General features: G+C 35.8%; 4 protein-coding genes across 7 annotated transcripts; 3 read left to right on the top strand and 1 right to left on the bottom strand.

Annotated features, from left to right (window-relative positions):
* LOC109361988 (probable protein phosphatase 2C 27) lies at window positions 1396-4223 on the top strand. Its single transcript, XM_019607549.1, has 4 exons — window positions 1396-1757; window positions 2205-2402; window positions 2991-3202; window positions 3387-4223. The coding sequence occupies exons 1-4, from the start codon at window positions 1707-1709 to the stop codon at window positions 3946-3948; spliced, it is 1023 nt and encodes a 340-aa protein (XP_019463094.1). The 5' UTR covers window positions 1396-1706; the 3' UTR covers window positions 3949-4223.
* On the bottom strand, window positions 6259-11459 carry LOC109361983 (110 kDa U5 small nuclear ribonucleoprotein component CLO-like). Its single transcript, XM_019607538.1, has 10 exons — window positions 10597-11459; window positions 9732-9800; window positions 8303-9496; window positions 8087-8185; window positions 7798-7956; window positions 7640-7725; window positions 7354-7552; window positions 6968-7078; window positions 6660-6866; window positions 6259-6481 (listed from the first exon to the last, which is right to left on the bottom strand). Exons 1-10 carry the CDS (start codon window positions 11353-11355, stop codon window positions 6383-6385), a joined length of 2982 nt encoding a protein of 993 aa, XP_019463083.1. The 5' UTR covers window positions 11356-11459; the 3' UTR covers window positions 6259-6382.
* On the top strand, window positions 14234-20961 carry LOC109361982. 4 transcript variants are annotated; one of them, XM_019607535.1, is made up of 9 exons: window positions 14249-17796; window positions 18366-18544; window positions 18696-18764; window positions 18854-19006; window positions 19109-19272; window positions 19368-19515; window positions 20029-20151; window positions 20256-20343; window positions 20419-20961. In XM_019607535.1, the coding sequence occupies exons 1-9, from the start codon at window positions 14748-14750 to the stop codon at window positions 20622-20624; spliced, it is 4179 nt and encodes a 1392-aa protein (XP_019463080.1). In that variant the 5' UTR covers window positions 14249-14747; the 3' UTR covers window positions 20625-20961. The 4 variants fall into 4 exon arrangements, 3 of the variants coding, with proteins under 3 accessions (XP_019463080.1, XP_019463082.1, XP_019463081.1); XM_019607537.1 differs by having other exon boundaries at window positions 14250-17796; window positions 18375-18544; XM_019607536.1 differs by having other exon boundaries at window positions 14250-17796; window positions 18372-18544.
* LOC109361989 lies at window positions 20987-21675 on the top strand. The gene has a single exon (XM_019607550.1). The coding sequence runs from the start codon at window positions 21190-21192 to the stop codon at window positions 21607-21609; it is 420 nt and encodes a 139-aa protein (XP_019463095.1). The 5' UTR covers window positions 20987-21189; the 3' UTR covers window positions 21610-21675.

The raw sequence follows: 22735 nt of genomic DNA, 5'->3' as shown, positions 1-22735 counted from the left end.
ACCATTAACTATAAAAATATCTCATAAAGCATATGAACCAAATGAGGACACGATGTTTTTTTAATTCCCTCCCAATTAATACAGAAGGAGATGGGAACAAATCTTTCATTGAACACCAATTTCCCACGTTTAGTGTTCAACCATCACGGCACTAGACATATTCTTACTGTCTTGAAATGAACATTAATTAGTCCTTGTTGATTCCTGTAAGGGATTGTTACTAAATCTATGAAATTGATCTTGCTATTTTTCCACTATTATATTGTCTTGGATAGGGAAATGTAGTGTACAAAGATTTAATTGTTAGTGCATATTTGATAGGGATGCCTATTTTCTAAAAAGGGTCTGAATGTATCTCAACTATTAGTATGCTCTATCTGCTTTTGTTTTTATTTTATTTTATTTTTTGGCTTTGATAAACATCAATAATATAAGGAATCTCTATAATGCCATCTCCAAAGTAAAAAGAAATAAAAAAATACCATTGATACCACAATTAATTTTAATAAAATAACGTAAGCAAACTTGGTCGTGGGAGGGCCATATTATTGTCTCTTTTTCATATAAAACATTAGATTGATTCCCTTCACACCTATGTAGTCAAATCTAACCTAATCCACTTCCAAAAATAAACAAAAAAATTAAGAACCGAAGAACTTTTCCTAGTTAGTTTTTTACTATATTTTTCGATCATGTTAAAGATGAAGGTAGGTTCGACTCTAATCCTCTTTAAAAAAAATCACAGGATTAAAAAAGCACCTAATAAAAACCAAATTTAATGAACTTTACTTTTTGGTTGATGTGTTAACTTAATATTCACTCATGATCCATTTTTAAAAAATGATTGATATTCAAAATATTTAGTCAACTTATCATATAATAGAAGCTTATAATTTGATGTTTTCAACTTCCTTATTTTCATGAAGTCTTCCTAAAGTTGAGCTTTGAACAAAACATTGATTTTTTTGTACTATCAAGAGTATTTCTCACCTATTTGGGTGAAAAACTAATTCTTTTAAATAAATGTCACTCTAAAGAATCGAACATTTGACTTTATTGAGGATACAGTATGACTTTACATTACAGGATTAACACCATGATGTTACAAAACCTTAATTTTGATTGTAATAAAAAACAAATAGAAAAACAACACAAGCAAAAACTGAAAAGATAAGGTGTGTGTATATAATTTAGGTGTGTGTGTATATAATTTTTCTCGTGGGATTATATGAAAGCTCAACAAATGTATAAAATAGAAGGAAAATAATATCAAAAGCAAGAGTGGGGTGGCAATGTGATAAGCTAAAGTAAGCATAGAAAATGCCATTATCTAGAAGTAACTCATTTGAGACCAAACTTCCATAGAAACACACCTTCTAAATATTACTACAAAAAACAACTCCACCATTTTCCCAACATATTCTAAGAATCTACTTTATATCTCTCTCTATCACTATCTTTGTAGTAAAAGATTATAAGCCACAAAACTCTCCATTAAATCTCTTCCATGTGGAGTTGTTTGCAACTATTATTAGTTTCCATTTTCTATGTTTGAAAACTGTGACTGCAAGTTGCTGAATATAAAGTACCACTAGTGTTTCTATCTCTGCAGTGACCATATTGTGTGTGCAGAAAAACTGGGAGCTAGTTGGTTATGATAACAGAAGGATTCATGGCCTTTGCATTGTGATCTTTTGAATACCCAAATGGACAAAAAAAATTCATCTTTTTCAACTTCCACTGTTAATTCACTTCCTGTAAGTTTTACCTTCCATGATCTGTTATTCTCAAATGGTTTTATCTCAATTTTTCATTCTTCTGTTTCTTCATGTGATGGTTTTTTTATTGTCCTATTTTTTCCTTACTATAGTCTAGAGTTTGAAGATACAAGTTTAATCAGATTTCGTGGAATTCAATAAGAGTTAATTGCTAATTCATTTTACAAAGCATGAACAATGTTTTTTTTAACTGATCATTGTTTTGTATCATTCATTTCATTGGTGCTTCTTGTTTATCTTTGGAAGAAGAAAACTTGCAGCATAAATAGAACATAAAAGGGTCTTGTGATCCTTTTATTTTCCCACATGTGATTGTTGAAAGTTTATGTTGTCATTGTGTACCTCCTTAGAGTACTCTTTCTATTTTCTCACTCTCTATGGCTCCTATCATTTTAACACATTTACTCTTTTCTGCTGTGGAACTAGCTTGAAAGCATATGTGAGAATTCAGAAATTGCTAACAAAAAACAGAACCCTATGAGTTTTGTCCCTGTTCTTCGGTCCGGAGAGTGGTCTGATATTGGAGGCCGCCCTTACATGGAGGATACCCACATATGCATTGGAGACTTGGCAAAGAAATTTGATTATGACACACTTTGTGAGGAAACTGTTTCCTTTTATGGAGTAAGCAATCTAATATCTACTTAATTCTAGCACAGTTAAGTGATTTTGTGTGAAAATACCTGGAATAAGTTTACACATTCTTGTTCCACCACTGAACAGTGACCTGCAAGAAATTAATTGAGGGTTTCTTTAATGAATTGATGAATAACTTGAGAGAAAGGAACTTTGGAGGAAAGAGAGGTCAAGCTAGTTATCTTGTATTGGGTTTCTTGCATAGTTACATGGCAACCTCATTTAGGCATGTTTCGGGTTCGGCATAAAAAAGAAGTCTTTGTAATGGTAACAATATAAAAAGTGACGAACCGCTTGGAGTCGGGTACCACACACCGAAACCAATACTACAAACTATGTAACTATGACAGAAAGATCTGTATGAAACTAGCCAATGACCGGTAACGCTCAGATGTAATGAATCTGAGTGGATAATATATAACAAATTCCATTATATTTCCCTTCACTTGACCCATGAATGAAGATTTTAGCCCATGGATAAAGATTTCTCATTGTTTAGACTCTCCCAATCTTAACTAGGAGCGCTCCTTTTTAATCGTGATTTGACATGCGAATCGCAAATGGTTTTCTGTGCAGGTATTTGATGGACATGGAGGGAAGGCTGCTGCTCAATTCGTCCGTGATCACTTGCCAAGGGTGATTGTTGAGAATGCGGACTTTCCTTTCGAACTCGAGAAGGTAGTCAAGAAGTCATTTATAGAGACTGATGCAGAGTTTGCAAAAACATGCTCTATTGAGTCTTCCTTGTCTTCTGGTACAACTGCACTCACTGCGATTATATTTGGAAGGTGAGCACTGTTGTCATTTCCTACTCTTATGCAGTGCCTTATTTCACTCCACACCATGGCTTTCCTTTCAGATTTTAGTCTTGTATCAAATATTCTAATGTAATAGTTACAGAAATCTTGATTCATTGCGCATTGTTTTATTCTGTAATAAATGTTTTTAAATTAATGTGATCGTATTGCACAGGTCTTTACTTGTAGCGAATGCTGGAGATTGCCGAGCTGTTTTATGCCGTAATGGAAGGGCTATAGAAATGTCCAAAGATCATAGACCTTATTGCATTAAAGAAAGGAAGCGGATTGAGTCCCTAGGTGGATTCGTCGATGATGGTTACCTGAATGGCCTATTAGGTGTTACTCGTGCTCTAGGTAACTGGCATCTTGAAGGAATGAAAGAAAAGAGTGGAAGAGGTGGACCATTAATTGCTGAGCCTGAACTTAAACTGGTGACATTGACCAAAGAAGATGAATTATTGATCATTGGCAGTGATGGAATCTGGGATGTATTTCGCAGCCAAAACGCGGTTGATTTTGCTCGTAGGAGGCTCCAAGAACATAATGATGTGAAACAATGTTGCAAGGAAATAGTCGACGAAGCAATGAAGAGAGGAGCAACAGATAACTTGACAGTTGTGATGGTATGTTTTCACTCAGAACCACCACCCCATATGGTTGTAGAGAGAGCCAGAGTCAGGAGAAGCATATCTGTTGAGGGACTTCAGAATCTTAAATGCCTGCTAGAAGAATAAAACATTGTTGTCTGAACTACACAAATGATGTTGCAGATTATTTTTTCAAGCACAGAAAAATACTTTCCTTTCCTGCATCATCTGCTCAACATAAACCCTGATAGTATAGAAAAAGAAAAAACTGGGGCAGATGTTCTAATAAGTGTTAGTATCATATAATTATTTATCCCATTGTTACAGGGAAAGTGAGTGAAACTGATTGGAGGAAAAGAATAATGTATATGTTGGACATGTGATTGGTGCACACATGATTGTAGTATTGTACTCTTATTTTACATTGTTTTAAAGTTAAATCAATGAAAATGAATGTTTAACAATCAAGCTCCTCTAATATACCTCTTTCTTTAATGATTTTATTCGATCAAAGTGACATGGCACAACTTTTTTGCTTAATTGGGGGTATTTCGGGTTACCTTATCCATCAAATAATGATGGTTTGGAGCTGAAAGTTTGGGAGCTAGTGCAATGAATAAAAACATATCTAAACAAAATTAAAATGGTAGTCTTTTATTGTAGTCATGCAAAATTTGTAAGACTTACTTATGTTGGTGGTTGTTATTGAAAACATTCAATAAAGAGTACAATGCAAAACAAATATGAGTGCCGAGATGGATGATTGTCCACCAAGCGAGAAAACCATAGTTATTTTGCATTCAAAGGTTCAACAACATATACTACATGACAGCAAAAAATGTTTATTACATCACGTTTATTATTTTAATATCATGTTCTGCACCGTATAATTCTATATGCCTCTCACTTTTTCATATTATTTTTATACAATAGAAAATCCATAAAGAAAATCAAAATCATTTCAAGTCTCTAATTTCTTATTCATAGAACACTTGTTTTATATTATAGACGAATAATAAACAGCCTTATTCGTCAAAAATTTAGTTGATCAAGGATACGCATCTAAAATGACATGTAGATATATTTAGAGTGTCATGTTAGCCTTACAGACAAATGTTGTTCTTATCCAATGTTTCAGGTATTAGGTTTATAGAAAATCTTTAAATATTGTTTACGAGTTAACTTTCATAGGACAATTAAGGAAATAAAAAAACTTAAACTATGAAATACACTTATAAATTGTTCTTTGAATCTTCCAATGATCCAAAATGATTTTTTACTCTAAAAAGGAGAGCACTTCAAGCAATTTTCCATCTCGGTAAAACACTGGGGACGCCATCGAAGGACAACAGTGACACCTCATGGCATGGTACCAAAAACTTTGGCTAATAGCTTATTCTACAATTGATGTCCTTTCTTTTTCACTTTCAGAGTAAGAGACAAAATCTTCAAAGACACTAGTAGTCTAGTACAACCAAATAACACCAACAAAGAATAGAATCCAGAGAATCTTGATTAACATTGTAAACGGGATACATTTCCACAAAATGAGAATCTTTATAATCAAATGCTGACGCAAACGTATAACAAAGTCTTCAATTCAATTTTACAGGACAAGACAACATCTTGGCAAATATCAAATTGGAGGCACCCACATTTTGTTAAAAAGTAACAATTACATACCCTATAAGATAAACCATAGAAATTCCCACATTCAAACAGACAATCTTTGACTATATAACTCAATTTGTGCTTAGCAAGAAAATCTGTCCTTTTTTGAATTGAACCATGGCACTTTCCCTTGCAGATGTATCCTTTCAAGCCGGATTTTTTATTTACTAGCTTAGCTATCCTAGTATAATAAAGAGAAGGGGTAGACTGACTTATTTTATTGACATAAGCTCCGGAAAGGAAGGAGGACAAGCGAAGTACTATCGTAAATATAAAAAAAATAGCTAGAAAAGCTCCTTATCCTTATAGGCTAAGTAGTTCCGTGAAAGCCTGCAGAGTAAAAGGCCTCTAGTGCTTATAGGGACTCAGTTCAACAAAAGGACCCCTTCTTTGGCCGATGAATCGATGTACCAATCTTCTCCTTAGGCTTGAAAATGGTAAATGAAAGAAGGCTGACTTGTCGGCTAAGAAAGCTTACCAAATTCAAGTTTATATTTAGTACAACGGGCGAGCAAGAGTAATCTCCATTCTTTGAATCAAGCTGAAATTTTATCTGGTTTTAGGTGCCTTGACGGAAGCCAGTTACTGTAACCATTGCCATGGTTTGTAATAACACTACAAGAGATTCTAGCAATGCATAAAGTACAGTCTACAAAAAAGGTGCTCCACTGTGGAGAAAAAAACTTTTTCACATTGGAGATAGTAGTCTACTTCTTCTAAGGGCATAGGTGCTAACACCAGTACCTGAATTTGAAATGACAAATGCTGGCCAACTACTTGCAAAGCAAAGAACATCCAGATTTTTCTTGCATCACATAACTTGTTTCCCGTTTCGTAATGGAAAAAAGCCCAAGGAAACTTCAGAAAAATACAAAATGATCAAATTGACATAGAAGCTTTTTATAAAGAATCATATCATTTGTTGATGAAGATCTGCTGCCTGCTGTGCCAGTTCCACCATCATAGCCTCATCAAAGAATTTACCTATGCTTACATCTTCACTCATTCCCTGCAAGAAGGAAAGCAAGAGCAATATGTATTAAATGCATAGAGTTTGCGAAGGCAAAAATTCTCTGCAACATTTCTAAGTTCCATACCCTGTCTTCTATTAAAAGACAATTTCTTTTTATTTTCAATTTTCTCTCACAACAGTTGGTGACTGCCCAAAACAAAGGAAAAAACTATACCTTTCTACGCCTTGTTTTTACCATAAACTCACGAGCAAGATGCTGGATTGGTGCTGGTTCAAGTGGGCGCAAAACAATACTCTTGTCCAGAGGATCTCCAGGAACAATAGCCCAATGATCAAAAACTGATAGGCAAAATGCTTGACCCTGGGTATGGTATCTCAAGTCTGTCTCAAAACCAAAAGATTCTATCACGGGCAAAAATGCCTGAGATAAATGGGGAACAAAGTTGTCAAAATGTCCTAAAAACATAGACAATCCAAATAAGCAACATTCAGTGAAAAAGATAGGCCAAAATTAGCCACAACCTTAACAATATAAGCAGGAGTGCCGGGTTGAGGAACATCAGCAGTAACATGTCCACGCCTACGAGATAGCACAGTGTATATTGCAGATACACAGTCTATGGGTGTTTGAATCTGACGTAAAAGCCAAAAAGAAGAATATTACCATCGAAGCAAGTATCAGAGAAATAGTAACATCATTGTTCTCAAAACTATACTTGGCATTTAGTGCAAATACAAGATTTCTTTGATTAAGCCTATATGATTAGCCATCATTTAAATTCACGAAATGAAAATCTGCTTCTTAGCTTGCAATTTGAAGCCAGAGGCTTAATTGTGAGAAATCACATAATGGTTACAATATCATTAGCTGTACAACCACGATTGAAGTTTAAATAGCAAGTACATACCTCCACATAATATACAGGTTCCATAAGACGAGGGGTAGCCATAAGGAAAGAAGAATAGGCCACTCGTCGTGCTGTTGGAATGATCTGGCCAGATCCCCGATGAAGTGGTTCAGGGGCTATCTTTGCATCAACAATCTTGAACTTAACGTTTCTGATGGGCTCATCACAGAGAGGTCCCTCTCGTGCACCCCACTGAAATCTGTCAAATGATATAACAGCACAAAATCAGTAAGCAACCAATTAGCCAGCCAGTAACAGTTAATTGTTCAGAGAAGTGTATGCTTACCCCTGAACAATGGAATCTTTTACAGCATTCAGCAGGTTCTTGTCAACTTCAGTGGGAAGGGTGTCATCTAACAGAATATTGGGGCCCTGCATTATAGATGCATATGTTATAAGAAGATCATGTCTAGACAGAAAAATAGACAGAAAGAGAGAACTTACCTGCTTATCAGGGCCAAATGCCCAGATTGACCGTGCAGCAAGGAGATCCCAGTCATACTTAGTCTGGAAAAATTCTCCAAGTTTCTTTCTATTCCAATCAGTGCTAACAACACCATTCTCTATGTCCTCAGCGAGACCTCTTTCTAGTGGCTCAGCAATCTAAAGAATGACCAAGGTTAGTTTGAGTGAAGTGAACCACAAATCAGCATGCATGAGAAAGGGTGCTCATGAAATGAGCCATATACCATTCTTGATGAAGCCTACACAAAAGGATGGGGTAGACACCTACCATAGTTATTTTATTCTTCTTGTTTGGTGTCTCAGCAAAACATTTCATTGATGAAGACTCAACAACAGTTTCACAAAACGAAACAACAGGATCAGCCACCTACAAAAGCAAAGGAAAGGAAATCTTCAACAAAGGAACAGCTTTAAGCCAACATCTAACCCAACAAAGAATGCAATTTAATCACTTAAGAAACAATTAGAGGAAAAACTAGCTTACCTTGACTTCGACCTCAGAATACAGCTCTCTAAGGTCCTTCATAATTGAATCCAAGTACAGTTCACCAGTCCCTAATATAGTGTGTTCCCCAGACTCCTCAACTTTAGTAACTGCAAGAGGATAACTTTTGCTGATTTTCCTTAGGCCCTCCACCATTTTTGGCAACTCGCTTGGATTTAATGGCTCGGTAGCTGTTTTGACCACTGACAGAGTATTGAACTGAAGAGGTCGGAATATATATACATCCTCATCATAATCCACATTACAAAGAGTGGCAGTTTTCATGATCGAAGCATCAACACCTTCAATTAGAACCCAAGAACCAGGAGGAGCCTCAGCTATTGGCATCCTATCTCTAGCTTGATACACCCACAACTTTGTCACTTCTTTTACAGTCATGTCCTCCTCGTCATCTGGCGAGTATCCTTCTCCTAGAACACGTACAGTCTGTCCTGTCTGTATCTTGCCACTATACACTCTACCAAAAACATCAAACACGCTGCAATCTGATTTTGGATACAGTTTGGTCACATTAACCATTAAGGGCCCAGATGAATCACACTGTGTCATGGCTTTGTAAATGGTTGAATCTTTAGGGCCGGTGTATATATGATCAACTTTCTTAATTGCAGCATCTCTTGGTGAAGGTATATGCTGAACAAGCATATCAGTGAAACCTGAAGCTGCACCAAATATTGAGCTACAAGCCAGCCTTAGCAAAGGTCTAACGTTTAATCTATAGGCTGCATTACTTAGAGTGACTCCAAGTTCTGCAAGAGTTATCTCTAAACTCTTCTTATGTTCCCCAATAACTTGGCTATATATCTTGTAGAGTGGTTCCAACACAAACTCAACAAAAGATCGCTCAACTCCACTGGCAGGGGGTTTCTTTTTGAAGGCTCTAGTATCTGGATGATAATAGAAGTCTCCCCACAAACGAGAAGCAAATTTATTAGCTTCCAAAGGAATGCCATGTATCTTCCCATATAGTTTAGCAAATGATTGTAATGTAAAGGACCATCCCGCAGTACCACTTGCAAAACAAACATTTCCAGCAACTGGGTCTATAACTTGGACGTCACCAGCAATTGAAGAGGCAGCAGATATATGGTTATTGATAACTTCCAATGTATGCCTTATTTTATGGTAAGCATCTTTAGGAGGTAACTTAAGTTCAGTTATGAGTCTGTCAACCTAGAAACAAAACATTTAACAAAAGTAAATATAAAACAGAGGAGACAAAAGATCAAGACTTAAAGTTGCCGTCAACATTTAAAAGGAATCAGGGAGTCATAAGGTGGTCAGATGGTTGGGGTGGGGGTTTAAGGAGTAGAGTAATAAGGAGGTTGGGTGTTCAAATCTTACACAGAAACAAAATACTAACGTACTCAAATTTGCCTATAGAAAAAATTCAAAAGGAATCATTTACCTTGTTGATGACAACAACAATAGGCAGCCGCTCCTGGATGGCATGGCGTATTGCCCTCTCTGTGTTAACCTGCACATCACAAGATCCTAAAAACTCAATGTTTTGCAGTTATATAATTGACAGATCTATTTTTTGAAAAACAAAAGAACAACCTATCATTATTCATAAGGATATCAAGTGAAGTTATTATTCAGCAATCAGCATAGTACAACAATAACCAAGCCATTTCCAGCTAGATGGGTTGACTAGCTGGATCAAATAACATCATAATGTCCTATAATAAATGAAGTCTATAGGCAAACTATTTAATCAAAATCTTTCTTAATGATTTTACCTATAGTTTTTCTTGCACCCCATCTACATCTAGACATACTAGCCCATTTCCAATCTACTCTACTTCAAAAGGGCTTCTATAAGTCATTTCCACACATGTTCAAACCATCTAATGTGTACATTCCTAATTCTAGCTTGTTGAAATTGTTCACTCGTCACTCGTCAGACATCAGTGAAGTCCAAACCTTAATACTCTAAAAAAAAAATAGTCCAATCCTACTGAGAATTTCCTCTTCAAAACTAGAATTAACCAATGCTAAAAAAATATAACTGAGCTTACTAAATCTGCATATCAGTTTCTAGTATTGTAGCAAAAAGGCAAAACTGTTATTTTGGTTCCAAAACTTAGAGAGTGCGGAAACAAAGTCGAGGGACTGAGTTGAAAAAAGATGAGAGTGCAAATTGAGAAAAATAAAAATAAGTTTAGTCATAAAAAGTGTCTTTTTACAAGTAAAAATCTAACAAATTAACAATGGCGAGTAACAAATATTAACAATTTAACTCCATGAAACAATAAGAATAGCAGACTTACCATGACTCCTTCAGCAGCATCCACAATCAACACAGCACCATCAGCAAGCCTCAACGCCGCGGTCATTTCATCAGAGAAATTGACATGACCTGGTGTATCCATAATATTACACAAATAAGACTTAGAATTACTATCTTCCATCACAAGCGACATCGGAACCGCCTTAATCGAAATCCTCCTCTCCTGTTCATCAACCCTTGTATCAGTATACCTCATATGCTTCTCACTCTGCGAATCAAACGTACACATATGATGCGTCTGCTCAACCAACATATCCATGAACACCGTCTTCCCATGCTGCAAGTTCCCAACAAGCGCAACGTTCCTCACCAATGTAGGGTTTGACATGAGGCCAAGTAGAAACTGAGAAGATACATAGGTAGATGAATCTCTCACTCCAACTTCAAATTTAATGTTCCTAACGGGTTTAATAATTGGTTGCTCTAGGGATTGTTCATCTTCGTCCATAACTAGGGTTTCCACGTCATCGCCGTAAACCTCTTCCGCGGTGGGATAGTACTTCTTGTCTTCTGCCAGTACGACCTGGTTGTCCGCCATGTCGATGTCGTTTGAGGTTGTGATCCAGCCATTGGTGGGACCCTCACCGTCGGAGGCGGCGCCGTCGTTCTGGTTGGTGAGCCTATCTCTGGTATCATCGTCGTCGCCGTCGTCATTGTCTTCTTCTCTGTCGGAGTCAAAATCGGAGTCAATTTCTGGTCCGATGTAGTTTCCGAACTCGTCGTACAAGCTATCATCCATGGCGAGTGAGTTGTTTGAAGAGAAGAGCGAAGTGTGAGAGTTCAGAGAATAAGAGTTCAGAGAGTGAGGTTCACCGTCGTTTGAACTTTGAAGGCGGTTCAGGGTTTTCTGGTAACAAAGGAAGATGAGAATTAAAGATTTCTGTTGGGCTAAGCCCAATTCTATGCCCAAACAAAGCCCACGATTGCAATTACCATATGATTTTAAGAAGAAAGATATTGGTCAATTGCTTAATCCATATAATTGATGATTATTTCTCTTCTTCGTATCTTGATCATCATTTCTATGGAAATCTAATGGTTCATATTTGCTAATTAATTTAAATCGAATAAACTACTAAATTTTTCATAAAATTAATGGCTATATGTTTTTTAACTTACTTTGGGATGATTCTCTTATTTCACATAGCATGATTTTAATCTATTGATTAGTGATATGATCTTGAATATGTCAATAATTTCATTTCAAATATAAATTATGTTTGAGTAATAAAAATAAAAAATAGAATGTAAAAAATGCTTTGTCTATGTAATAAAAGGGGGAGGGACAATTTTTTATTTCATGCATCCGATATATTGTTGTTTTAAAATTAAATTTTGATTGGTTTTTACTGAAATCTTTGACAATTAATATTCTTTATTAAAGAAATGTTTGACAATTAATATACTATATTACCAAAATCTTAGTAGTTCTAATTGACATGAGTTTTTATTGGTTAGTTTGTAATTCTCCACACTCTAATGTTATTTAGTTTTATATTTTTTTTTTTCAGTTTCTCCTTTTGATTTTAAGAAAGTGATTCACTTATTCTAAGAGCGTATATGACTTTGTTTTAATATAGCGGTGATTGTGGATTTCATTTCACAATTACCATGAGTGATTGTAACCTGTGAATCTAGGACGCGTCACATTGGAAACAAAACTCAGAGTCTAAGATGCCAAATTATGGTCTTGTTCTTCACATTTTTTTGAACTCCGAATTCATACGATTGTTGATATGATCATTGTTGGTGAGAAACAATGTTAGAACCCTAGGATTGTGAACAAAACGACAGAGGCAGGAAGAATAATTTCTACAAACTGCTTTAGAGTTAGAAAATTCGTTAGGCGAGGCGATCGGAGGGAAAAATAATTACAGCAGTGGATGAAATAGACAACATAGATGAACACAATGGTGAGGAATGATGATATTGGATTACTGCTCCACTTTCTCTCTTAATTCACCTTAATTATTAAAAGTCATTTCCCCTTTCACTCCTTATTTCTTCGACATTATTTTTGTGTTTTTATTTTCTCGTTGTTTGTGATATACTTGTTTCCTAATTAATAGAGATAATCTTGTTCCATTGTGAGATTGTTCACCAATGTAGTGTAAAGGAGAGAAATAGGGAAAATGAGAAAACAAAAAACGATAAGAAAAAGGTAGGAATGGAAATTTGGTCATTCTTTCTTTGTTAAATTGTTAGTTGTTACTATTGGATGATTTTGTTTTGTATATAACATTGAAAATGAAAGAAAAAAAACTGAGAGAGATGTTCATATCGACGTACACAACTAAGTTAATTCTAAATGCCCTCAAATAGTGAGTATGTCCATTATCTAATAAGTAATATCGTTGTATGTGTCATCACCTTTTGATTGATTGAAAATATATATTTAAGACACAACATGATATTTATAAGAAACCATTTTCTTCACTTTCTCACTTTCACTTTCATACACCTACATTAGTAAATGTTTCCTTGTGAACCTTAACTATTTTGAATGCATTATCTTTTTTCCTTTTGGTTGTGGTGAGACTTTAATCACCTATCCATTAACTTACGGAAGCTTAAGAATTTTTAAATGTTGTTCTCTATTAAAGGTGAGACTTTTTACTCCTTATTGCTAATGATAAAGTTTTTCTCTATATTATTACTTTGACTTTCAAAAAAACTAATTTGAAATGGTGAGCTTTTAGAAGCTATGAATCTTACTATGAAACTTGGTGTAAATCTAGATGAAGCTTATTAAATTACTAAAAATGACACATATTATTTATTTATTTGGGTTTTTAGTAAAGTGGTAAAATTATAACTAATTTAACAACTAAATAAATATTGAATTTTGATAAAGTTGTAATTTTATGATTATTTATTTAACCATATACATATTATGGTAAAATATTAATAATTTATGATTATTTATATATTTAATTACTTATAATTATTTTCCAATTGATAGTTTAGCTTAGTCAAATTAAAAGTAATTTGATAAATTTAAAAAAGATCACAAAGTAACCAATAAATTACTCTAGATTTCTACAAACTACTAGTTTTCAAATGCTATAAATTCATTTTTATCATTTTTTGAAAAGCTACTCGCAACTACATCAATCAAAACAACCATACCCCTTCTAATGAAGCTTCTTTTCCTTCCTCCAGTGAAATCGATTTTTTATGTTATAAATCACAATGACTCAAATGAGTAAACAATGAGAATTAATTTTAATAAAATTATGACGAGACATGCCCAACTTTTAAAACATATTTATTTTTATAATTAATTATCACAATCCATAAAAGAGTGGTTCTGCATTGATGAAGATAAGTATAAAATCATTCCTACTAAGAGTTTTTTTTATTTTTCATAAAAATTAATAAATAACACACCAGTAGAGTAATAATTAAACTAAATTAATCTATTCTCTCATGGTGGGAGGGATTTACTTTCAATTAAATCTAAATTATTAAATATTCATAAAATTGATAGTTAAAATGAGAATTAAATTTAAATTTTTTAATCTTCATACTCACTCTTAATCATACGAAAGTTGAGGCCAAAGGTGTTTTTGCCTTTTTGATGGTATTCACTATTCAGCGCATTCTTATTCTTCTGTGATGCCATTTTTAACCTTCTCATACTGTTCTCATTTTCCCGGGAACCTATAAATAACAGCAACAAATAAATTCGAAAAAAATGCAGAAACCAGGAACAGAGATTTTATTCCATAATCATATAGTAAGATAGAGAGAGGCAACATTGGAATTGGGAAGGAAAGGAATTATAAAAAAAGCGCTTATTATTTGAAAGATTAAATTATTCACGCTTTTCACCCTCTCCTCCTTTTTCCTTTTCAGGATTCAAACTTTTACTTTCATTCTCTTACTATAACAATAAAAACCTTCATTCAATTTCAGTTTCTGGAACTCGCTTTCTCTATCTCTTTTCAACTTTCCTCTCATATATTTTTTCTCCCAAATTTGTCTAGGGTTTTAATCACCAATCTAGATCTCCAATACGGTTTCCTATTGATTGATTCATATATCTTGACGCTTTAATTTCATTAACCATTTGGATTATTTTTTATTAATTATTAGTTTTGTGATCTCAATCAATAGATCATTGTAGCCATGGCGTTTGATCAAAATTATGTTCCAAAGGAAATGCGGCCATTGAACGTAGCAGCTCCAACAATGGCGGAGGAGCCTCTATTTTCGAGTCCAATTTCCAATGGTAGAAGCCCTACACTTTTTGTCTCTGACCCTGTATTTGTAGGGTATGATTATAGGAACATGACTTCTGCTGCGTCACCAACCTGGTGCGTTCGCCCCATTGCAGATCCGAATTTTAGTCCTGCCACTAATGGGTTCAATTATGCTCCTAGTTTTGGCAATCTTGTTGTTAATGGCAATGCTTTGAATTTTGGAAACTGTGTTGGGGCTAATAGTGCATTGGATAAGGCTTGCTATGATGCGGTGAATGGGTTTGCTTATGGTGTTAGGGCTAATAGAGTTGTTCTGAATGCCAGCGATCTTGCTAGTTATGGTGTTAGCCCTGATGGTAGACAGCAGCAGGCTGCCCAAAGCTGCAATGAGGGTGCAGATGATTCCGTGTCGGGGAAGAAAGTGAAATTTCTGTGCAGTTATGGTGGGAGGAATTTACCTAGGCCTAGTGATGGAGCGTTGAGATATGTTGGAGGGCAAACTAGGATTATTAGTGTTAGGAGAGATGTGAGTATCAATAATTTGTTGCAAAAGATGGTTGATACTTGTGGACAGCCTGTGGTTATTAAGTATCAGCTCCCTGAGGAGGATCTCGATGCATTGGTGTCGGTTTCCTGCGCTGACGATGTTGAGAATATGATGGATGAGTATGATAAATTGGTCGAGAGATCTCCTGATGGTTCTGCTAAACTAAGGGTTTTTCTTTTTCCCGCTTCGGAGCATGAACTTTCTGGAGGGGTACAGTTTGGGGACTTACAAGATAGTGGGCAGATATATTTTGATGCTGTGAATGGGGTTGCAGATGGGATTAGTAGTGGAATCAATTGGAAGGAGAGTATTATAAGTGCAGTTTCAATCCAGAATTCTGATTTGGGTGGGCCAGAGAATCCTCATTCCACACTTGAAGGTCAAGGGGATTTCAATGGGGCACCAAAGGGTCATTTGTCAGCTTCTTCTGAGACAGCTGTAAAATTAGTGGCATCGGATCCCAGTGCAGCAGTTCACTCGGGTGCCTATACAGTTTCATCTGGAACGCCTTTAGCTATGGCTAGTTCAACCTACACTCCATATTCACAGGACGAGGTTAGGTTAGAAAAGTCTGTGCCTGTTATTTTATCTCAGCAGCCATATGGGTTGCAGCAAGCTGGAATGGAAATCCATCCACCTTCCCCTTATTTGCAGCCTTTTATTGATATGTGGCCGGAAACTATGGACCATGCAGATTGTGTCCAGCAGTATCCCCAGACAAGGTTCTCAAATCCTCAGCTTTTAGGGAAGATGGGCCCTGTCTTCAACCAACAGCAATTTTGTGATAATACTCCTGGTTTAGAGTCCCATCGGGTAATCTCTAGAGTGAAAATGACAATGGCACCACCATCTTCTCATGTTGATGTAACACCGAATGTCATTCCACCACAACCGTTGGTGCAACCCCAGCAAAATCACTTTGACCAATATAATGATCAAAATACACCTGGGCTAAAGATTATCCAGCATCCAGCTGAATGCGGCTACAATGCATGCCAGGTTCCAGTGAATCAAGTCCCTCCTGTCACAGTTGGAGAAGGTATCCATCACTGGGTTCAGGTTCCTTCACAAGAGCAGGTTGTTTTCTCTAATTGGTTATTACCTCAACAGGTAATGATACCCGAGAAAATCCAAAGAGTGGAGGACTGTTCTATGTGTCAGGCAAAACTACCACATGCACATTCAGATACAGCAGTTCAGGATCAGTTCAATAGCGGTGCAGGTCCAATTCCTGATTCATTCCCAAGTTACCGTAGTCTCCCTGTCGAGGACAACTTAAAGGCTCAAGCAATAAATACAGTTATGGTGAATGCACCCTTGAAGGAAGGCATTGTTGAACAAGGGGCTGGCCCCAGAGTCATTAGCAAATTGAAACCTCCAGATAGAATACCTTGTAGTGGAACAACTGGGCTTACTCATAATCTTGAGCAAAAGCCTGATGGGGACAAGACTTTTATGCAAATACCAGATGGTTGTGGTCATCCTAGAAATTCATTTATCCAGGATACGGTTAGAAGGACAAATATGAAACAGTATCCTCCAAGTGATGGGGTCATGGCCGCGTCTTATCTAGATGTAGTGCAGCAGCATACGATGCCTGTTGAAAATCAGGTTAAACAGGTTACGCTCGTGAACAAACCTCTCAATAATGATATGCCTCGACTTGACGGAACAGCTATACAAACTTCAGAATGTATGGTTCAAGGATCACCAAAAGAATTTACTAATGAGCTTACTGGAGTTGTTTCAAAACCAGATGTGGTAGATAATAGGTATACAAAGGACCACCTGAAACCTATTGATGTAAGGATGCACACCCTCAAGATAGACAATCCTGAAATTCATGTAAGTAATGGCGACTGTTTGCTGCCTGTTGATAAACTGAGTGGGAATGATAAATTAGAATATCACACTCAGCATGCTGTAGATAAGGAGGTGATTCTGGATAACAACTTTGGCAGGTCAAAATTGATAGTTGATGCAAATCAAATTAAGATGTCAGCCACACCACCTTCTTCTGCAGAAATCTCATGTGGGCACAATTCTAAGCCAGGGGAGTACTATGAGGTTGCACCACCTGCTGTTTGGGGCATTCCTAGCTCAAATCCTCTGTCAGCAAGTGGAAACCACCACAGGGATGCTGTCACATCATCTTCAATATCACCACCTGTCAGTTTTGGAGATTTGCAGGATTCTCCAAACTCGCTCTTCAGCAATCAACATCTCTGGAATGTGCAGCATGGTACCTTCTTTCAACCTGTTAGTCCTAGCAATGTTGCAGCGAAGAAAGAAGCCTATTCTTATAAGGATTACTTTGTTGAGAATCCAGGCAACCACAGAGAGCAAAATTTAGAAGCACAGTTGGATGATGGTTTCTACCAGTCACTCGAACAAAATTTAACATTAGAACATGATCGTTCCGACAAAGGTCTGTAAATTATTTTAAATACATAACATTACCTATTTTTTCTTGATGTTGTATGGCTCATAGTGTTGGAAATTCCTTATGATTGGTGAAATACCAATCCTAGGATTTTGAATCTCATGATTCTCACACATATATATATATATATTAAACAAGGATGCAATGTCACACCTGAATCCATGTTCTACTCCTTTGATATACCTTTTGAGAGAGTTTTGGTATGATGGTCTTCCTCAACTAAATCCTGAATTCCTTTTGGGACCTTCGTTTTCTCTTTGATGGGGAGAGTTGAAAACTATTTTTTGATTTGGTGTATTGGGGACCATAACCGTTCCTTATGTGTTAACTTGTAGGTCCCAATAATTAGATCACTTGTTTGAGTATTCACTCATTAAACCCGTATTTGTTATCAGTTTTAGAAGTCTTTTAGGTTGTTAGTAATCTGATCATTTGTTTTGTAACAAAAAATAAATAGCCGATATAATTGTATCAAATACACATGTCCACCTTAATTAGAAATTATGAATTTCCAACATATAGCACTTACTCAGGGTGATTTGGTTTCTTTGATGTCTCAGCAGAAGACCAACAACTTCAAGCTATTGCTGAAGGTGTAGCAGCTTCTGTGTTGCACACAAGTACTCCTTCAAATTCCGATTCACATACTAGAGATGTTTCATATCTTGAAAACATTGGGGATAACGATGTTGAAAACAATCTGATAGATGTGCAGTGTAAATCTGAAATTCAGGTACATTTGTTAGCGTATACCTAAGTGTTCGTATTATCTTCCTTGTCTTGTAATTTTAGGAATAATCTCCAAATATATTAACTTTTATGCCATTCCCCCTCCATTGCTATTTTTATTGGTATTATTATTAAAAAATATGTCTCCCTTCTAGGATATCAAGAGCAAGCCACCGGAGAAGACAAATTTTTGCTTCCCAGCGGCTGATGTTGGACGGTTACAGGTTGAATTTCTTCCTTCATATGTTTCCTCTTTGATGCTTTCATGCTATAACCTCGGCTGATTAACATGTTGGTGTTGGACTTTTGGTAGGTTATAAAGAACTGTGACCTCGAAGAGCTGACAAAATTGGGTTCTGGTACCTTTGGGACTGTATATCACGGAAAATGGAGGGGTACTGATGTTGCCATCAAGCGAATTACTGATAGGTGTTTTGCTGGAAAGCCTTCAGAGCAAGAGTGTGTGGTTCGTGTCTTATAGTTAATGGTTCTAATTGCCATTTTCCCTTACTATTTTCACTAACCAACGAACTAGCTTACATCGATTCTTGGTTTATGCATCAAACAGAGAGATGACTTCTGGAATGAGGCAATCAAGCTTGCTGACTTGCACCATCCCAATGTGGTCGCTTTTTATGGGGTTGTTCTTGATGGTCCAGGAGGATCTGTGGCAACCGTGACTGAGTATATGGTTAATGGTTCTCTAAGAAATGCCTTGCATAAGAGTCAGAGGTAGTGTGTGCAAGCGCATTTCCATCTTGCATTACCCTGATTTGATATGCTATTTCCAGAATGATAAATGTTTGATGCCATTGTGATCATGTTAGGAATCTTGACAAGCGCAAGCGTCTTATGATTGCAATGGATGTGGCCTTTGGTATGGAGTACCTGCATGGGAAAAACATAGTACACTTTGACTTGAAAAGTGACAACTTGCTTGTGAATCTTCGAGACCCACACCGCCAAATATGCAAGGTTTACATGTTTGATACTGATGTGGTCAATGTCAGGAATATTATGTTGCATCACATTGTATTAGATATGCATTCCATTATTGAGTTTTAGGAATATTTCGTTTCTTGTGTTTTGCTTGTGATTAAATCAAGATATAAGTTCTTGTACTAAATCTAGAATGAACTGCTCTTTTATTCATATAACATATTATATAGGAATTGTTAAGGTGGCAGAGTTATACAAAAATTACTAGAGGTCCAAATTCTAATAGATGCCAATCATGATCTTCTAACAAGCTAGAGCAAATTAGGTTTTTCCATATACTATACTTGTATGTTTTATTTTCTCTCCCTTCCCTTGATGTTTATAACCTGTGCTTATTGTGGGGTGATGCATATTTTACTGTCACTAGGGTAATAACTTCTTAAGTGTCTTGGACCTTCATCATTTTACATCAAGCAACACATGTTTACTTTTAGCATGGAGATTCTTCAATAGTTTGTTTATTGCTTACACTCTTGTGTCTGATATCAGGTTGGTGACTTGGGTCTATCCAAAGTGAAACGTCAGACACTGATCTCTGGTGGTGTGAGAGGAACTCTACCGTGGATGGCTCCAGAACTGCTGAATGGAAGTAGTAGCCTTGTGTCAGAGAAGGTTTATGCTTTTACTAAATCTGAACCATTGATTTTTTTGATACTTTCTTCCGATTTTATCACTTTGTAAATTTAATGCTTACTATTTGGTATTTGCTTTTCTAGGTTGATGTGTTTTCATTTGGCATTGTGATGTGGGAACTCTTGACCGGACAAGAGCCATACACTGATCTGCACTATGGAGCTATTATAGGTAATCCACGAATTGAATCAATACTTAAGATCTAAAATACTTTCCTTTTACTTATTAAGTCCAAATATAATTCAGGTGGAATCGTGAGCAACACCTTGCGCCCTCCGGTTCCTGAATCTTGTGATCCAGGATGGAGATTGCTGATGGAAAGGTGCTGGTCTGCAGAGCCATCAGAGAGACCCAGCTTCACTGAGATTGCCAATGAATTACGTTCTATGGCAACACAGATCTCTCCCAAAGGACAAAATCAACAGCAGCAACCCACCCAAATACAGCAATGATTCCCAACAATTACAGGAATCTTATTTATCTGGTTTGTGTTTTTCATCCAGTTGACTCATCATTATATCGTGCAATACATGTAGGGAAAGTATGTTACCTCAGACAGGTAGTAAATCTAAGGTTGTTTGCAAGTGTCAGGCCTTTTAGCTTTAACCCCATTATTTCCAATCCTCAATGAACATTATAAAATGATTCATTGCTGGAAAAAAACAAATATTCTGTTCATATTTTAATAGGGCTTATAAAAGCTAATATTGTAAAGAGCTTTATGCCATTTTCACCACTTGGTACTCTTTATTTCAATTGTTAATATTTTAATATCGGGTACGTTTCTGACAAACAAGCAACTAAGCAGAACAATACCGTGTAATGCATGCGCAATAAAGTAAACTAGCATCAATGATATTGGCTCAGAACCTTCCAAATTCAATGTTCAAACATGACTCCTACGGTTTCTTTGACTTTTCCTCTTTTGTGTCTATCTCTTGAATATTCTAACCATCACCCTATAAAATATAAATGCTTTCTCTAAAATCAAAACCGCAAACCTCATAAAAAACAAACATGGCTGGTTATGAGGGAAGACCATTGGTGATGGAAATGGAGCAAGAGGAAGATTTTGATGGACACGAAGAGGGTACTAAAAGTGGGTGTGGGTGTGGATGGTTTCGGGTTTTTAGCTTGAATTGGTGGCAAGGACATGATGAAGAAGATAAAGGTTTACTTGATCAAAAGGGTGAAGGAGGAGAAGGATGGGTGATGAATAAGTTGAAGAAAGTGAAGGAAACTTCAGAAGTTATTGCTGGTCCAAAGTGGAAGAATTTCATTAGAAAGATAAGTGTGTATGGGAAAAAACAGCATAAGAAGTTTCAGTATGATGAACGAAGCTATGCTCTCAATTTCAACAGTGGGGCTCAGAGCGAAGATGAAGATAACATACCACCCTCTTTCTCCACTAGGTTTTCTGCTTCTCGTCAAAATTAATTATTTACATGTTTCATTGCTACAATTTGTTTACTCTAATGGTGAAATTTATTAATTTTTGTAAAGTGTGAACATAGATTTTTGTATAAAAATTACCCATTTTTTGTCCCTTCCTGTTTTTTCCGGTTGGAACATCTCTCCGACCAAAAGAATCGAATCAATCAATTACGGGCTTCACTTAAAGGACATTGAAGAAACAAATTTAAAAACGTGGACTTATATAGTTCATGGAAATACATAAAACTTTAGAGAAAACAGTGAACCTGGATTTTATTCTTAGAATCTTAAAAGGCTTGAGTCTTACATTGCTATATGTCTAAGTCAGTCTTATGCTTGAATAATTCATTTTTTGAAGATTCTTGCTTGATAGTTTATTGAATCGTACCATAAGTGTATTTCACTCCCTTGTGCTACATGCCTTCTGTATATTTATTTAAAAAATTATAATATCATATTAATTATATAAACTAAAATTTTAGAAGTCTTATTAATCCTATTATTAATCCTACATAACGTGTGGATGTTCCTAATTTGAATAAGATCGCCTTTAGTATGTGAATACAAGTAGGAAACAAAAAAACGTATGTAATCAAAACACTAAAAAATGAAGAGTCTTGTATAACATACAAATTGAAAAGTTCTGAACGTATATTCTAATTGTTATTGGCTTATCCTTGCCTGAAGTAAACGCATTAAAAGTAGCTTATTCTTATTATTTATGGCACATATCATTTTCAGTCGTAATTCCTTTTTTATATATAAACGGCAATTGAAAGTTGTCCCCTGAAGCAACTTGCATGCCATAATTCTAGATGCATATCCCTTAATTTATAATCCTTATCTTCCCATTCCCACCACATAAAGAAAAAAAAAGGAAAATCCCACAGCTCCTAAAACAATTCAATGCACCCAATCTATGTGTGGTTATACATGATTACATTCTTATTAGAAATCAAATAATAGTATTTCAACATGAATAGTTTCGTCTAAAACTAGAAGAGAACGTGATAAAAGATAATATTTCGGTGATAATGTGTAAAATATCATTAAATGTAAATTTTAGTTCAGAATCGAAGGAAATGATGATAATTTTAAAATAAATAAATAAAGGTATTTGCGTATATTT

This window comes from Lupinus angustifolius, chromosome LG12 (assembly GCF_001865875.1).
Source record: "Lupinus angustifolius cultivar Tanjil chromosome LG12, LupAngTanjil_v1.0, whole genome shotgun sequence".
NCBI classification, from domain to species: Eukaryota; Viridiplantae; Streptophyta; class Magnoliopsida; order Fabales; family Fabaceae; genus Lupinus; species Lupinus angustifolius.
This window is presented reverse-complemented; position numbering and strand designations above follow the sequence as displayed.

Bases quoted from the DNA above. Each gene is read 5' to 3' on its own strand.
- LOC109361983 (XM_019607538.1), bottom strand. From the start codon at position 11,355: ATGGATGATAGCTTGTACGACGAGTTCGGAAACTACATCGGACCAGAA. The intron at 9,801-10,596 runs GTAAGTCTGCTA...TGTGATGTGCAG, and splicing joins ATGCTGCTGAAGGAGTCATG to GTTAACACAGAGAGGGCAAT. The intron at 6,482-6,659 runs GTATAGTTTTTT...TCCTTCTTGCAG, and splicing joins TAAAAACAAGGCGTAGAAAG to GGAATGAGTGAAGATGTAAG.
- LOC109361988 (XM_019607549.1), top strand. From the start codon at position 1,707: ATGGACAAAAAAAATTCATCTTTTTCAACTTCCACTGTTAATTCACTT. The intron at 1,758-2,204 runs GTAAGTTTTACC...CTGTGGAACTAG, and splicing joins CCACTGTTAATTCACTTCCT to CTTGAAAGCATATGTGAGAA. The intron at 2,403-2,990 runs GTAAGCAATCTA...TTTTCTGTGCAG, and splicing joins AAACTGTTTCCTTTTATGGA to GTATTTGATGGACATGGAGG.
- LOC109361982 (XM_019607535.1), top strand. From the start codon at position 14,748: ATGGCGTTTGATCAAAATTATGTTCCAAAGGAAATGCGGCCATTGAAC. The intron at 18,765-18,853 runs GTTGAATTTCTT...GACTTTTGGTAG, and splicing joins CTGATGTTGGACGGTTACAG to GTTATAAAGAACTGTGACCT. The intron at 20,344-20,418 runs GTAATCCACGAA...AATATAATTCAG, and splicing joins GCACTATGGAGCTATTATAG to GTGGAATCGTGAGCAACACC.
- LOC109361989 (XM_019607550.1), top strand. From the start codon at position 21,190: ATGGCTGGTTATGAGGGAAGACCATTGGTGATGGAAATGGAGCAAGAG.